This window comes from Peromyscus leucopus, chromosome 1, assembly GCF_004664715.2.
Source record: "Peromyscus leucopus breed LL Stock chromosome 1, UCI_PerLeu_2.1, whole genome shotgun sequence".
Lineage (NCBI taxonomy): Eukaryota > Metazoa > Chordata > Mammalia > Rodentia > Cricetidae > Peromyscus > Peromyscus leucopus.
Window position 1 is genome coordinate 10,281,548 of NC_051063.1, and position 14,542 is coordinate 10,296,089.

The 14,542-nt window shown below is 36.6% G+C and overlaps 1 protein-coding gene across 4 annotated transcripts in view; it reads right to left on the reverse strand.

Moving 5' to 3' along the window:
* Positions 1–14,542, reverse strand: part of Vps13a (vacuolar protein sorting 13 homolog A) — a 221,886-nt gene that overhangs the window by 25,024 nt on the left and 182,320 nt on the right. For all 4 annotated transcript variants that reach the window (XM_028874876.2, XM_028874875.2, XM_028874877.2 and 1 more), the window contains exons 60-67: positions 11,717–11,830; positions 9,947–10,092; positions 8,654–8,735; positions 7,309–7,422; positions 5,981–6,056; positions 5,738–5,901; positions 5,408–5,453; positions 5,192–5,315 (exon numbers count right to left, since the gene is read on the reverse strand). In XM_028874876.2, coding sequence (XP_028730709.1) covers positions 5,192–5,315; positions 5,408–5,453; positions 5,738–5,901; positions 5,981–6,056; positions 7,309–7,422; positions 8,654–8,735; positions 9,947–10,092; positions 11,717–11,830 — 866 coding nt within the window. The remainder of the gene's footprint in view (positions 1–5,191; positions 5,316–5,407; positions 5,454–5,737; positions 5,902–5,980; positions 6,057–7,308; positions 7,423–8,653; positions 8,736–9,946; positions 10,093–11,716; positions 11,831–14,542) is intronic.

The window sequence follows — 14,542 nt, forward strand, 5'->3', positions numbered from 1 at the left end:
AGTAGGAGAAGTCTTTCAGGGCTTTCAGACTTGCCACAGGTCCAGTTCACATTCTTTGTTTTCTCCGTGTGGCTAGAAATGTGACCAGCCAAATTCCAACTCTTGTCCTCTGTTGTCATGCCCTCCCCTACCATTATAGACTGGAACTGTATGACCACTGTAAACCTCTGGAACTATAATTCCATATAGAACATACATGCTCAAACAAACTCTCTAGAAGTTGCTCTTGGGTCATGGTACTTTTCATAGCAACAGAAATGAAATTAATATATATTTCATTAAAATATTACTCAGCAATAAAAGGGAAGCGCAGCAATAAAAGGGAAGCGCACCTTTTTGCTACATCATAAATGCACTTTAAAAACATGTTAAATAAAAGCAGCCAGTCACTAGCTGGTGTGGTAGTGTACTCCTTTAATCCCAGCACTTGGAAGGCAGAGGCAGGTGGATCTCTGTGTGTTGGAGGCCAGCCAACTGGTCTACAAAGTGAGTTCCAGAACAGCTAGAGCTGTTACACAAAGAAATTCTGTCTTGGAAAAAAAAAAAAAAAAAGAATAAAAGGAAGGAAGGAAGGAAGGAAGGAAGAAAGGAGGAAGGAAGAAGTCAGTCACAAAAAGCTGTATGATTCGATTTACATATACTATCCAAAACAGGGAAATCAACACACAAAAAGTAAACAGTTGAGGCTAATGCTAAGGGGAGATGGAAATGGTGAGTGACTGCTAATAATCAAAGGATTTCTTTTGGAGGTGATAAAAATGGGAATTTGCTAGTGATGGCAGCAGCACAATACACTAAATTACTGTAATGTATACTTCAAGGTGATGGTTTTTAAAGTATGTTTCCATAATAGTTAAGGAATTCTTACAACTCAACGATAAAGGAACAATTAGCCTAGTTGAAAAAGGTTTAGAAAAGGCAGGTTTCATATAAGTATAAAGAGAAACAGGAGGGATGTTTTTTGATATCTTCACTATAGTTGTAGATACATTAATCTACAAGAATGACAAACACATGCATAATTGGCACAGTGACATACAAGTAAATTAGTAGGTCAAACTAGGAAAATCTGAATTAGATCTCTACTAATATCCTTTTCATCTCATTATACTATAATTTTATAAACTGTTACCCTGTAGAGGATGGGAAAGGTCTATATAATGTTTGGATGGGGCTCCACAGAAGTCTAATGTCCTAATCTCCAGAATGAGCAAGTGTTCCTTTATGGCAGAGTTTACAGTGTGATTAAATCAAGGATTCTGAAATAAGGGAATAATGCAGGTGCACTCTATGTGCTACCCAAAGTATCCTCAGGCGGAGAGGGAGCAGACATTAAAGGAGAAAGGAATATGAGGATGAAGTCAGAAAATGAAACAGGACAGCTACAAAGCCAGGAATGCCACCAATCACTGAGGTCTTCAAGAGCCAAGGCGCTGTGAGAGAAAAGATCTCCCTTGTCACCAGGTTTACAGGAATTTGTTACATGGCCAGAGGACCCATAGTGCAGTATGTAAAGGATCCCCTTACATTATTTCCTGCCATTACATATAATTAGCTTAATTACAAAACAATAACATTAATAACCACCAAAAAACAGACTACCATGTGTTCAGTAATAGTCTAAGTGTTGGGGGAATTTGCATTTTAATGAGATAGCAATATAAAATATATAATATATTAAATAGTGGTAAAAAAACTAAGATAAAAATAAAGAAGGGAAGGGAAATTCAAAGTATCTTGACTTAAGGTACAGGTAAAATAAAAGTCTTAGTGGAAAAGCAACTTTTGAATAAAGGAAGTGAATCTTGCTGAAGATTGGGGAAGAGTGTTCTATCCAGGAAGGTGGGAATGCAAAGGTAAAGAAGGAGAATGTCACCTTCAAATAAAACTGTTTCCCAAGTGCTGGGATTAAAAGCATGCACCACCACTTCCCAGGTAAACTCAAACTTTTAATGATAGCTTGGGACCTTTCTCCTAAACTCCAGACTCTCACACTAAATAACTTACTTTTAAAGCTCAATAAATTTACAAGACACCTTTCAATTCTGTTGTTCTCACACCTTTCCCAGCATGTTATTAGAGTAACTTTAGATCTCTTCTCATGGCTCCTAGCATGGTAATGGTCAAATTGCCCCCACCTCTCTTCTGGATTACAGTCAAGTAGTCCATTTTCTCCTTGATCTCCCTGTAGCTTAATGCAGCAGTTAGCTCACATAACTCCTCTAGCTTAAAAACTTCCAAGAGTCTTAAGAAGAAGCCAAAGTCCTCTCAACATAGATGCCAGTACTGGATCTACACATGAGTAAGCATATCAACAGTCAGGCAAAGGGTCCCTCCTCCTCATTGCTATTTTCTATGGATAAATTCAGGGAAAGGTGGATTGTGTATCTACTGCACTGCAATGAATAGTCCCAATCCAATGGTCACAGATTAAGTTAAATGAATCACACAACAGAATCTAAAGTCATGAATTTGTGAAAGGGATAGGTCAGGGAAGGTTGATAGGGATGGAGGGAGAGGAGTGATAGTGGGAAAAGAGAGTAATCAAAATATATTATATTCATGAATGAAATTATTAAAGAACTAACATAAAAATACTATCACTTATAGATATTTGTGAGGAGTATTTTTAACAGTGCTCTAGATAGTTAAAAAATCACATTAGTTACCATTATCTTTAGGTCACATATTTTTAATGGTTATAGTTAAATAATTATTTCTTTACAAAAGATAGTTATTTTCCTCTTTAAAAACAAAAAAAGGATTCTACAAGATCAGATGATTGAACTTCATGATTATGGAGAATTAATATGTTGCAGACAGAGCCAAATTATCTGTCACTGCCCACTCCTGCTTCACCTAATATCCGTACAACTATTAAAACTTTTAAAATCTATTAAGAACAAGCTACTAGCTCCTATCAATACAAAAAAACCTACAAATGTCACCAGATAGCATCTGAGGCCTGTAACAGATTTCTCCACTTTACTACAACCCACTACCCAACAAATGCAACCATGTATTTGAAAAGTGTCTTGATTTCTAACTTGCTTTTTTCTATCACTAGAAGAACTTCATTACATTGTTACCACACTGGCACATGGTATCTGGGATAATCTGAATCAGTGGTCCTGAACCATGGTCAATCATATTGGGTTTCAGAATAAACCATTTCCTACTGAAGCGCTCTCTAGCAGGCCCTTGCAAGCATGGCAAACATTGCGCCAGTTGGTTTTGACCTTTACCCTTCTCTCCCCCTTGCTGAAAACTGTTAATTACATTCCCAAAGCTAGTCCCTAAGGTCCCTTCTCTTATTTGGCCAATAACTCATTCCTGAGACTAAACACCAAGGTTTAGCAATCAAAATTCATTATTTGGGTACACTGGCTGAGCTATCTAGTCAAGATTTACCAACTTACCCTAGCACTGACTGCCCTTTTTTCTCTTTAAAAACCCACAAACTTTTGCTGCTGCTTGCTGTCTATCTTTGCCTGACCCAGAGGCAGCCTCTCCCTACTGTTTGCTCCTCCAGGGTAATGAATCTCGTTTAGGCTGAGAACTTGATGTCTGGGGTGTCCTGTATCAACTCTGAGGGGGCCAACATCCCTAACATCTACTTTTGGAAAAATAATAAAAAAGGAAGAAAGGAAGACAGCACTTTTCCACCACCACCTTGGTTAGCCTTATCTCTCTTAATGTGTCTTCTTCCTTCCTTGTCTTTCAGAATTAGGGGCTAAACTCAGGGTTTTATTTATGTTCAACAATCACTCCACATTGAGCCCCATCCCCAACTCAATCTGCTTTTCCCTTCATGGTGTATGTTTTCTTTCCTTTTGCCACTTAACATATCACACATATTCATTGGTTACTTACTTTACTCTCCTACTTAAAGTGTAAGCTGTGCCAGGACAGGAAAACTACCAGTTATGTTCAGTGCTGGATTCTTAAATGACAAGAATACTCCCTAATTCATATTATAGAAATACACAAATATTTCTCTGTGTGTGTCTGTGTAGCCAACAGTTCATTAGTATGTCTCAATTAGTATGTCTCAACCCATTTACTTACTTTTATCTTCCTGATGCATCAAAGTTGAGAGAAATGTTAAAATATTCTATTATATAAATGTTTGGGAAGTTCTTACAATTTTATCAGTTTTTGTTTTGTAAAAGTGGAGGAACTGAACTGAACACAAGTTCAAAAATTTTATCTTGTGAAGTTTTTATTATTTGCTAATTATTCTATCCTCAAAAGTGTTTTTTTCCCCTAAAGTTAGTCCCATCTCATTAATAGGCATATGCGCTTTACAAATGACAACATTAAACTGCTTCATGGTAATTGTTTCCTTTCCAAATCATATTTTATTATTTTATACTAACTTATTTCCAATGTTGTTTCCATATAGATCAATTAGATCTATTCACTAACTAATTATTTTACCATTGATTCTTCTAACTTATTTTTTGCTTCAATGTGTTTCTTCATAAACACATCCCTTAATAGTATTATTCCTTCTAAAATGTTTTACTTTGTCCTTGATCCTGGAAAGTAATGAAGCTAGGTACAGAATGGTAAGGCTTTACCAATGCAGGGTAAATCTAGCATCTCTGTGAGAAGTCTGCATAGCTTGCTATATGTTTTGAATTCCTTTGGTTTCAGATTTCTGAGCTTCTCTGAAAACTATGGATCAAAATGTTATAAAGCCAAAGCTACAGGGAGGAGAATCTGACCCCTTTTTTCTATTTTAATTCTAAATTACACAAAAACAGAAACAAACAATAAAGAGAGAAAAATGAATGTAACAGATCTTAAAATAAGATCATAAACACAGTAAAGACAGACTCAATGTGAACTAAGGAATGGCGTGGTTTTTTTTCTCTCGAAAGCAGGGAGGATTTGCTGATTTAAAACTGATACATACAGCATATATTAATATATTTCAGCTGAGTAAAAGCTTATCTGACTAACTCATTCCTGACAACAACTGCTGGGAACAGAAAACAAAGAAGAACTCTACAATGTTGAAGTCACATAATGGCACCAATTTAGAAGGAATTAAAATTAGGAAGTCATATGCAATCTGCCATACCACAGAGTTCAAAAATAAGAGCCTGAAAACCAGTAGTAGACACCCTTCATTGCTCATGGCTTCAGAATGTTCCCCATCTGTCACTCACTCACAGAGCTTTACCTTTTGATTCCCTGAAAGGTACTGCTGGCCATGTCTATGATGCCACCCGTTGGCCTGGCCACTGCTCCAACTAAACCTTTCCCGACACCTTTGAAGAAACCTGCTGCTCCTTCCTTTTGAGCACCTATAAAAAAAAGCCAGCATAAGCAGTTGGAGCAAATGAAAGTGGAAGCAACTTGTGAGCTATGTAATAGACAAAGCAACTACAACACTTGCCTCTAATTGGTTTTGTAACAATCCCTGTAATGCCACTTACAAAACCCTGGAGGGAAAGCACAATTGAAAAGTTATATTTCCGTATGATGCTTTTTGCTTCAAAAATTTTTTTCAGAGTTTTTTCTTCTTATAGATCACAATAACTAACATATTATTTCCTAAGTATTTTATTTAAACAAAATGGTTTTGGAGATTACTTAAATACTTTATAAGCTACATTATAATGTTCAAAAGCAATTTAAGTAGACTTACATGTCTACTTCTTTATTCATAAAATGTTGACTTACAAGCTATTCCCTCACATGTTCATAACCCCATGAAACTTCTTACAGAAACCAGGCCTTTTCCTCCACGAGTGATGCCTTCTCTAAGGCCAGCTGGTTGCTTATTCATTGCTTCTCTTCTCTTCTGCTGGTAGTCTTCATCCATCGTCATGGCTGCTACCCCTTTCGCCATAGCACTGGTGATTTTGGAGGCAGCACCAGCTAGCCCACCTATCAGAGAGTAATATGGTAAGGAAAGGCTCGACTGTCGTTGGTTTCTAGCAGTGCTGCTGCTTTTTCTGCTGCTTACCAACGGCTCCGCCGACCAATGCTTTCAGTCCTAGTGCCATTCCCTCCACAAACTCTTCAGGCCCCTGGATGGCCCCCTATGGACACAAAGAGTGGTATTAAAAAGAAGCTCGCCGGGCGGTGGTGGCTCTATGATGACAGCTAGGTTATTTGCTAGGCCGGTCACCAGAGTAGACCAGTCTAGGCACCCTCTGGACTACTGCCAGCAGACCAAGGTGGGGTCAACCTTGTGAACTCCTGAAGCCTCCCCAGCACCCTGCCTCTTCCTATTCCCATGATGTCCTCATCTATCATGGTATCTTCCTCCCTGCCCTCCCACTCTGTCCCTGTTCCAGCCTGACCCCCCCCATTTCCCTATGTTCTCATCCCCCACGCCTCATCTTCTGCCACCTCCGACACCTAGTCCACTCATGTAGATCTCCTCTACTTCTCTCCATGTGTCCCTTCTAGGGTCTTTCCCTGTTAGCTATCCTTTCTGGAGTTGTGGGTTGCAGTCTGGCCATCGCTTCCCTCCCACTTAGTATCCACTTATGAGTAGGTACATATTATGTTTGTACTTCTGAGTCTGGGTTACCTCACTGAAGATATTTTCTAGTTCCAACCACCTGCCTGCAAATTTCATGATATCATTGTTTTTTTACTGCTGAGTAGTATTCCATTGTGTATATGTGCCACATTTTCTTTATCCATTCTTCAGTTGAGGGGCATCTAGGTTGTTTCCAGGTTCTTGCTATTATGAATAGTGCTGATATGACCATAGCTGAGCATGTGTCCTTGTGTTAAGATTGAGCATTCCTTGGGTATATGTCCAAGAGTGGTAAAACTGGGTCTTGAGGAAGACTTATTCCCAATTTTCTGAGAAACCGCCATACTGATTTCCAGAGTGGCTGTACAAGTTTGCATTCCCACCAACAGTAGAGCAGAGTTCCCCTTGCTCCACATCCTCTCCAACATAGGCTGTCTTCAGTGTTTTTGATCTTAGCCATTCTGACAGGTGTAAGATGGTATCTCAGAGTTGTTTTGATTTGCATTTCCCTGATAGTCACATACTTTTGTGCAAAACAAAATTACCATACATGATGAGCTTTCTTTTTCTATAGTGTAAACTGTACTCATGGTTTTTATTTCAAAACAAAACTTAAAGTTAGGGATCTTAACAAAATCTTAAGTTGAAATTTTGAAGGAAAAGGTAGAAATTGCCCCTATTAAGATCAGTGTAGCTTTGTGGGTCTCTCAATATTTGTTTACATGTGCAGCTCAAGTTAACAATTAAAATGTTTTATATATTAGGAAATCATACTTTATATAATACAAAGAAAAATATTTTACCTGGTAAGGTTCATAAAAAAATGCTTCCACACCTTCTGAAAATTCTCTAATTAAGCCAAAGGGATTTCCCAAAACATCAAGTCCAAGAATGAGCACATACATTTGCTTAATAGCCTAAAAATGAAATACAAGTATCAATCAGTATCATGAGACTAGTATCGTTACACATTACTTAGTATACACATCCAGTTTTTGCTCAGGTTAACATCTTTACTACAAATTTCAAGACCCAAACCTTATCACTATTTCTTTTGCTTTCATTTTATTTTATGTGTTTTGCCTGCATACATGTTGGTGTACCACATGCATGCAGTGCCCTAAGAGATAAGAAGAAGGTGATAGATCCCTGGGACTGGAGTTATAGAAGGCTGTGGGCTGCCATGTGGATCCTGAGAATCAAACCACAGTCCTATGGAAGAGCAGCAAGTGTTCTCCAGCCCCCTTATCTCAATTCTTCATTTAAAAATATAATTATTAAAAATACATACTTGTGTAATATGTGTGGAAGTGAATATTGTGTGTAGGTAACTGTGGAAGGCAGAGTTCAATCTCAGGTATCCTCCTGAGGAACACTATTGTTCTTCTTTCAGACAGGGTCTTCTGAGACTAGACTGATGTGGTCAGTGATCTTGTCTCTGACCACTTGGTGCTGGGATTAAGTACATACTACATACTTGGCATTTTCACATGGGTTCTGGGGCTCAAACTCAGGTCATCAAGCTTGCAAGGCAAGCACTTCAGTGACTGAGCCATTTCCCATAGCCTACTAAGTTTTTGAAAAGCAGCTTGGCGTTACTGTAAAGGAGATAAAATGAAACTCCAGATTCTAGAGTTGAGAATACAGAAAAAGTTTTCAGCGTTCTACTACTTGTGAGTTACTACTATCAGCACTTTACAGATTTCCTAGTGTCACAAAGTACAAGGCAAAAGTGGGATGCATGCCCAGAACTCGTTTAAATCTTGAGATAAAAGAACCTTTCTATAACTGAAAAGATCCACAGCAACAAGGTAGGTAGCTGACTCAATAACTCCACACTAAAAATATGAATGAGTTTCAAGAAACTAAGTATGATGAATCAACATGTTATTAAAATCTATGTATTTCTAATCCACACTGATTCAGAAAAAAATTCTAATAATGTTTTTGTTCTAAGAACAAGGGCAAAAGATTGAAATAGGGCTGAAGTTCATATGAATATATATGAGGGGGGGGGAAATCCATGATTAAAATTTTGAAACTTGCTATTTGCTTTCTTGACAAATTTATAGTACACATGCATGGACATACACAAAGTTTGACTAGTTTACATATTTCCATCCTTCTGTAAAGTAATCTCATACTAACTTGTTTTGAATAGTGTCTTATTACTTCAGATTGTAGTTCAGAAGTTGTACGGAACTGGTAGTTGAGTTCAAAAAAGGCAAGCCTGAAAAAACATATTAACAAATATATTTATATATATATACACATATGTATGCATGAGGAAAAGAATTAAAGAATATTAATGACTGATTTTATTATCTTTAGAATCTTCTTCTGCAGATCTCTCCCCATACATTTATTGAATGGTACACTCTAGTGAAAGAAATTTTCTAATAGCCCAATAAAATCTGTAACTCATATTCTATGGGAAAAAAAAAAAAAAACCACTGAAGACTACGACAAAGATCTCAGTCATGGACCTGTAGAACAATTTCCCAACTTTGCCCTATAAAGGCCCCAAAAGAAAATGTTTTGACAAGCTGAGGTGAATGAAGAGGCCACCCAGGAATGGCCAGATTTCCGTCAATGCAGGCCTTCCTTCCTGGACTACAGCAGAGGCAGCAACTGATTCAAAAAGTGGAGAGCTCTTTTTGCTGAACACGAGAACAGGAAGATCCATTTCACTTTATTCTGATGCCATCAGACCTGTGTTTTTGTGCTTGACTGTTTCTTAGTTAGATTCAGAGCTGCCTCTGATTCTCATGCTGTTCTTACTAAGCAGGCAAGCTAAGACATGTTACCTGGGAAGATCATTCTTTTCTAAAGTAGTCTCTACTCAGACACGGTGAATTACTAGTCAGATACTCCATTAGTTTCCACTATAACTCACATTCAAATATAAATATGCTTTTGAGATGAGCTCTCACTATGTTGCCTGTGCTCATCTTGAATTCCTGAACTACAGTCATCTTTCCACCTTAGCCTCTCAAGTCTAGGACTATATATGTGTCACACAATATCTAGTCTACAAAATAAATGCTTGACATATATTTAAGTTGATCCCTTCATAATCCATTTCATTGTATTCTGTCTAGTTACATACTCAATGAAAAGCCTTCATCTTATGGGCTTGAAAGCCCTATCTTTTAAACATCATATCTTAAATATCTATTTCTTTTGAGGAATCTTCATTCAGCTCAGAGTTTTAAAAGTACATAAAATTGAAAATCCTACATCTCTTCTCATGGAAGTTACTTAAAAATCATTCTTAACTAAGTCATTAAGGACATAAAATACTTGTATTATTTTGATTATAACCCACTTAAAAGACAGAAACCACAATTTGCCCAAAATTTTCAATATACTTTTCACATTTGCAAAATTTAAACATAAATGGACCATTCATCAGTTTATAGATGTAAGTATTAAACATACTTAAAAACTACATCTTGTACATCTGTAAGGGTGGCACCAATACTCTTCAGTAAAAGATTTAAAGAATGAACAGGAATTAGTCCTCCACGTTGTCCTGAATCTTTAGCTTCTTCTCTACCAGAGCTCAGTGAAACACTCAAATGCAACTGCAGAGATAAAGGAATACATTGAAGCACTTTCCCCATAGTGGCAACTTTTAACTTTTACAAAACCGTTTAATACTGAGTTTATTTAACCATAAGTAAGATCTTAAAGTTACCTGAATTATGCCAAAACTCAGTAACTAAAGAGTTTAAGTCAAAATTCAATATAGCTCTGTTTAAAATTCAACAATTTAAGATGCCGTAATTGAATTCTACTCCTTTTTTATATTTTTATGAGACAGAATCTGACTACACAGTCCAGGCTATTTGGACTTAGAATCTCTCTTGCCTCAGCATCATGAATGCTGAGCTTACAAACACTATCACACTCATCTTCAACTCTATTCTCATGGCATTGTGCTGATCTCAGGAAAATGTTCACTTAATATATTTGTTAGTAATGTTAACAACCTAGATTTTGAAGTTGTTAATAATAACCACATATCTCCCGAAGTTTACAATTCAACTATTAGAATTAGGTTAGCACAATAAAGCCAGTTTAAAAGCACTTTTGTGGTGTACTGCATATATATATATATATATATATGACTGTACAATAACTTTAATGTGCTATAAATAACTTGTAGAAATTACATTAGCAATTTAGATTAGTACTACCAAGATGGCTTAGTTATAGATAAAGGAGTCTGAGAACCTGAATTTAATCCTTGGAAACCACATGACCAAAGGAGAAAACTGACTCCTACATGTCTCCAGGCTTGCAGTGACAAGTGCATGTATACATGTTAAAACCAAAATCAAAACTTAGATTTGGGCTCCTAAGATGGCTCAGAAGGTAAAATTACTTGCTACATAAGACTGACAGAGTTCAAACCCAAAACCCATGGTGGAAGGAGAAAAGGTTATCCTCTAACCTATCCACCATGACAAAGGGAGGCCTACATTCACATATATACAGCGCGCGCGCGCACACACACACACACACACACACACACACACACAAATTAAATTAAAACTTGTAATTCATTCTGTGCTCAACTCTTTTTGTGCGCATGTAAACACATGTGGGAGTCAGAAGATATTACTCCTATGACACTTTTTTTTTCTTTCTTTTGGTTTTTTGAGACAATGTTTCTCTGTGTAGCTTAGGCTGTCCTGAACTCACTCTGTAGACCAGGCTGGCCTTGAACTCACAGAGATCCACCTGCCTCTGTCTCCCTGAGTGCTGTGATTAAAGGCATGTGCCGTCACTGCCCAGTTACCCCTGTGATTCTTAAGTTTACTTTATGAATTAACTTAAAACTAAAACATCCATCATATATGAAACTTTGAAAATTATCATAATTTATGAAAAAAAATAAAGTCAAATAACAAAAGGTCAAGATATATAGGCCCAGGTTGTGTGTGATTTCAGTATTATTTCTAAATGGTTTTATATATATATATATATATATATATATATATATATATACACACACACACACACACACACACACACACACACACACACACATATATATGTAAAGGATCAATTCCAGTTATTTATACCTGTAAAACTATACATTTATTGTGTTGTTATAGGAAATAATTTAAATGCTAATTCCCTCAAAGAGATCAAATTAATCTGTAATTACTGTTTATAAAACAAACTTATGTATTTCCTTACCTTGATAGGAGATATATGAAAATATTCAAAGAGATTGATTTGAGATTGATCTACTGATGAAACTGTTTCATACTCTTGTTCAAATGTTTCTACATCTTTATGAAAATATTCAACCTATACAAGGAATATAAACACCAAAAGAACCTGTTTAATATAAGATATTTAAAACCAATGCCTCACAGATTGAAGGAAACTAACACTCAGAGTCAACATTATCCTTAATTGGAAGTTACTGCCTCAGAAGTAACTTGTGTTGTTACTGCTAGAAAGTCTGCCACAAACCACATGATAAACATACCTTTTAAGTTTCTATTAAGTGCTATCTAGCTTTTTCTTCATGTGACCATAGATCCTATTTAAAAAGAGCACCAATATATTCCAGCAACATACTTTGTGGATATTTTCTTCTCTAAACACAGTTCTGTTAACAGTCTGTAGCACTTCAATACCTGTCTTGGTGCAATTTATAGGCCAGCAATATAAATGTAAAAAGGAAAAGGCAGTCGGGTGGTGGTGGTGGCGGTGGTGGCGCACACCTTTGATCCTGGCACTTAGGAGGCAGGCAGATCTCAGTGAGTTCGAGGCCAGTTTGCTCTACAAAGTGAGTTCCAGGACAGCCAGAGCTACACAGAGAAACCCCCCACCCCAAATAGAGAGAAGGTACTAAATAATTTTGCATGAAGTTACTACTTCATGGTTTTATTTTTGGTAATCACCAACACTTCTTTTTCAAATATGCACAGACCTAAGTTACTACTATGTGATGAAAAAAAGTCTCAAGAACTTGAAGTTACAGAAATTATGTAGTTAAAAAAAAAGTAAAAACTGAACAGATTATAAGATATGCTGGATCCATTAAACATTCACATAGGTGATTATAGCTGTATCAAGAGGCAAAGAGAGAAAAATGAAAAAAAAAATCAATACTCCAAATACTGCCTGAATTCTGAAATTACTCTCCCTAAATTACTGAAAAATATAATACATATCCAGGGAATTTGTGAACTTAGTCCAAGTACAACAGATGCAAACAGAGATAAAATAATAATAATAGTAGTAGTAGTAGTAGTAGTAGTAGTAGTAGTAGTAGTGGTAGTAGTAGTAGTGGTAGTAATGCTGGAAGATACAAGAGACAAATCTTAAAAGCAAATAGCTCATTATACAGAAGGCAGTAAGATAAATGCTGATTTTGTAAGAAGACAGTAAGGTAACAAATCCTCAGAGTGCTGTAATATCCCACTGATCAAAACGCTGGTGTATAGCATAACTATTTTTGAAAGTGAAGAAACTACAAAGAACATTCCAAGATAAACAAGTCTGAGAACCTGTGGCTAGCCAGTCTACTAGCTACAAAGTAGTAGTAATGGAAGTTTCTGAAACTGAAAGCAAGTGACCTGTCTTAGTTTTGTTTACTGTTGCTATGAAATAACTCAACACAAGCAATTTCAAGGGAGAAACGGATTATTCAGCTTACAATTCTAGGTTACAGCACATCACTGTGGGGAAGCCAAGACAAGAATTTGAAGCAGGTAGTCACATCCATAGACAGGTAGAAAGTTACTGCACAGAGAGAGTGGGCGTGCTGGCTAACTCAGCTCACTGTTTCCTCCCTTACACGATCCAACAACCAAAGCTGGGAATGGTGTGTCCCACAATTTGGCTGGGTCTCCTCCCATCAGTTCATGTTATCAAGACACTCTCAAACCCTAGAGAGCATAGGCCAATCTAATTTAAACAATTCCTCAATTTTGAGACTCCTTTTTACAAGTGATTTTAGAGTGTGTCAAGGTGACAAATTAAATTAGCCATCATGTGATTTCAGACTTTAATTTGAATTCGAACAAAAAAAGCAAAAGATCCAACTAGTATAAAATAAGCCAAACTCAGAAAGGCAAGCATTATTATGTTTTTTTCTCATATACATTATCAAGATTTAATATAACTATAATCACAACTTTTAAGCGAAAAGTGAAGGGGAATCATGAGGAGGAAAAGTCTTAAAGGAAGAACAAGAGGGGTAATGAGGAGAAAGGCAAAACATCTCAAGTTTTTTCTCATATATATAAGCAATCAATTATCTATCTGTCCATCCACACATATATATGTATATATAAAGTAATTTAGAAAGATAACAATGCATATTTTTTCATTTCTTTTCTTACATGATTCAACCAAGTAATGCACTATATATACTTATTTCAAAAAGAAACTGCTGTACAAATCTGAAGAGCTGAGTCTGATTCTCACAGAACCCAGTAAAAAGCCAAGTACAATGGAGTGTGTTTGGACTCTTAGCTCAGGGGAGGGAGATCCCTGGGGCTTGCAAATGAGTGAACTCCATATTCACTTGAGAGATGTCAAACTCTGGCATCCACACACATGTGCATAAATACCCTGCCACATCTGTGAAAGAACACACATGTGCACACACCAATATTTAAAAAAGGAAGTGAACAGATCTCAAGACAATAAACCTCATCTCCTACCTTAGAAAATTACAAAGAACAAACACAAAAGCAAGGAGGAAGGGGCTATGAACTTAAGAATAATTAAAGCAATACAGTAATAAAAAAACAGAGTAAACAATGAAAATGAAAAAACTGATTCTTTGAAAGGACTGTAGAAGGCACTTTATTTCTGGCTTTACCAAAATAAATGGCTTGTAAAGAAATACCATCAATAATTTTATTCCAATAAACTAGAAAACTCAGATGAAATGGACAGATTCCTAAAAATCACAGAGAAGTGGTGAAACTGATTCAAGAAGAAAAAGATCATTTAAAAATGATCTCTAAGAAATGAGGTGTGGGGGCTGGACAGATGGCT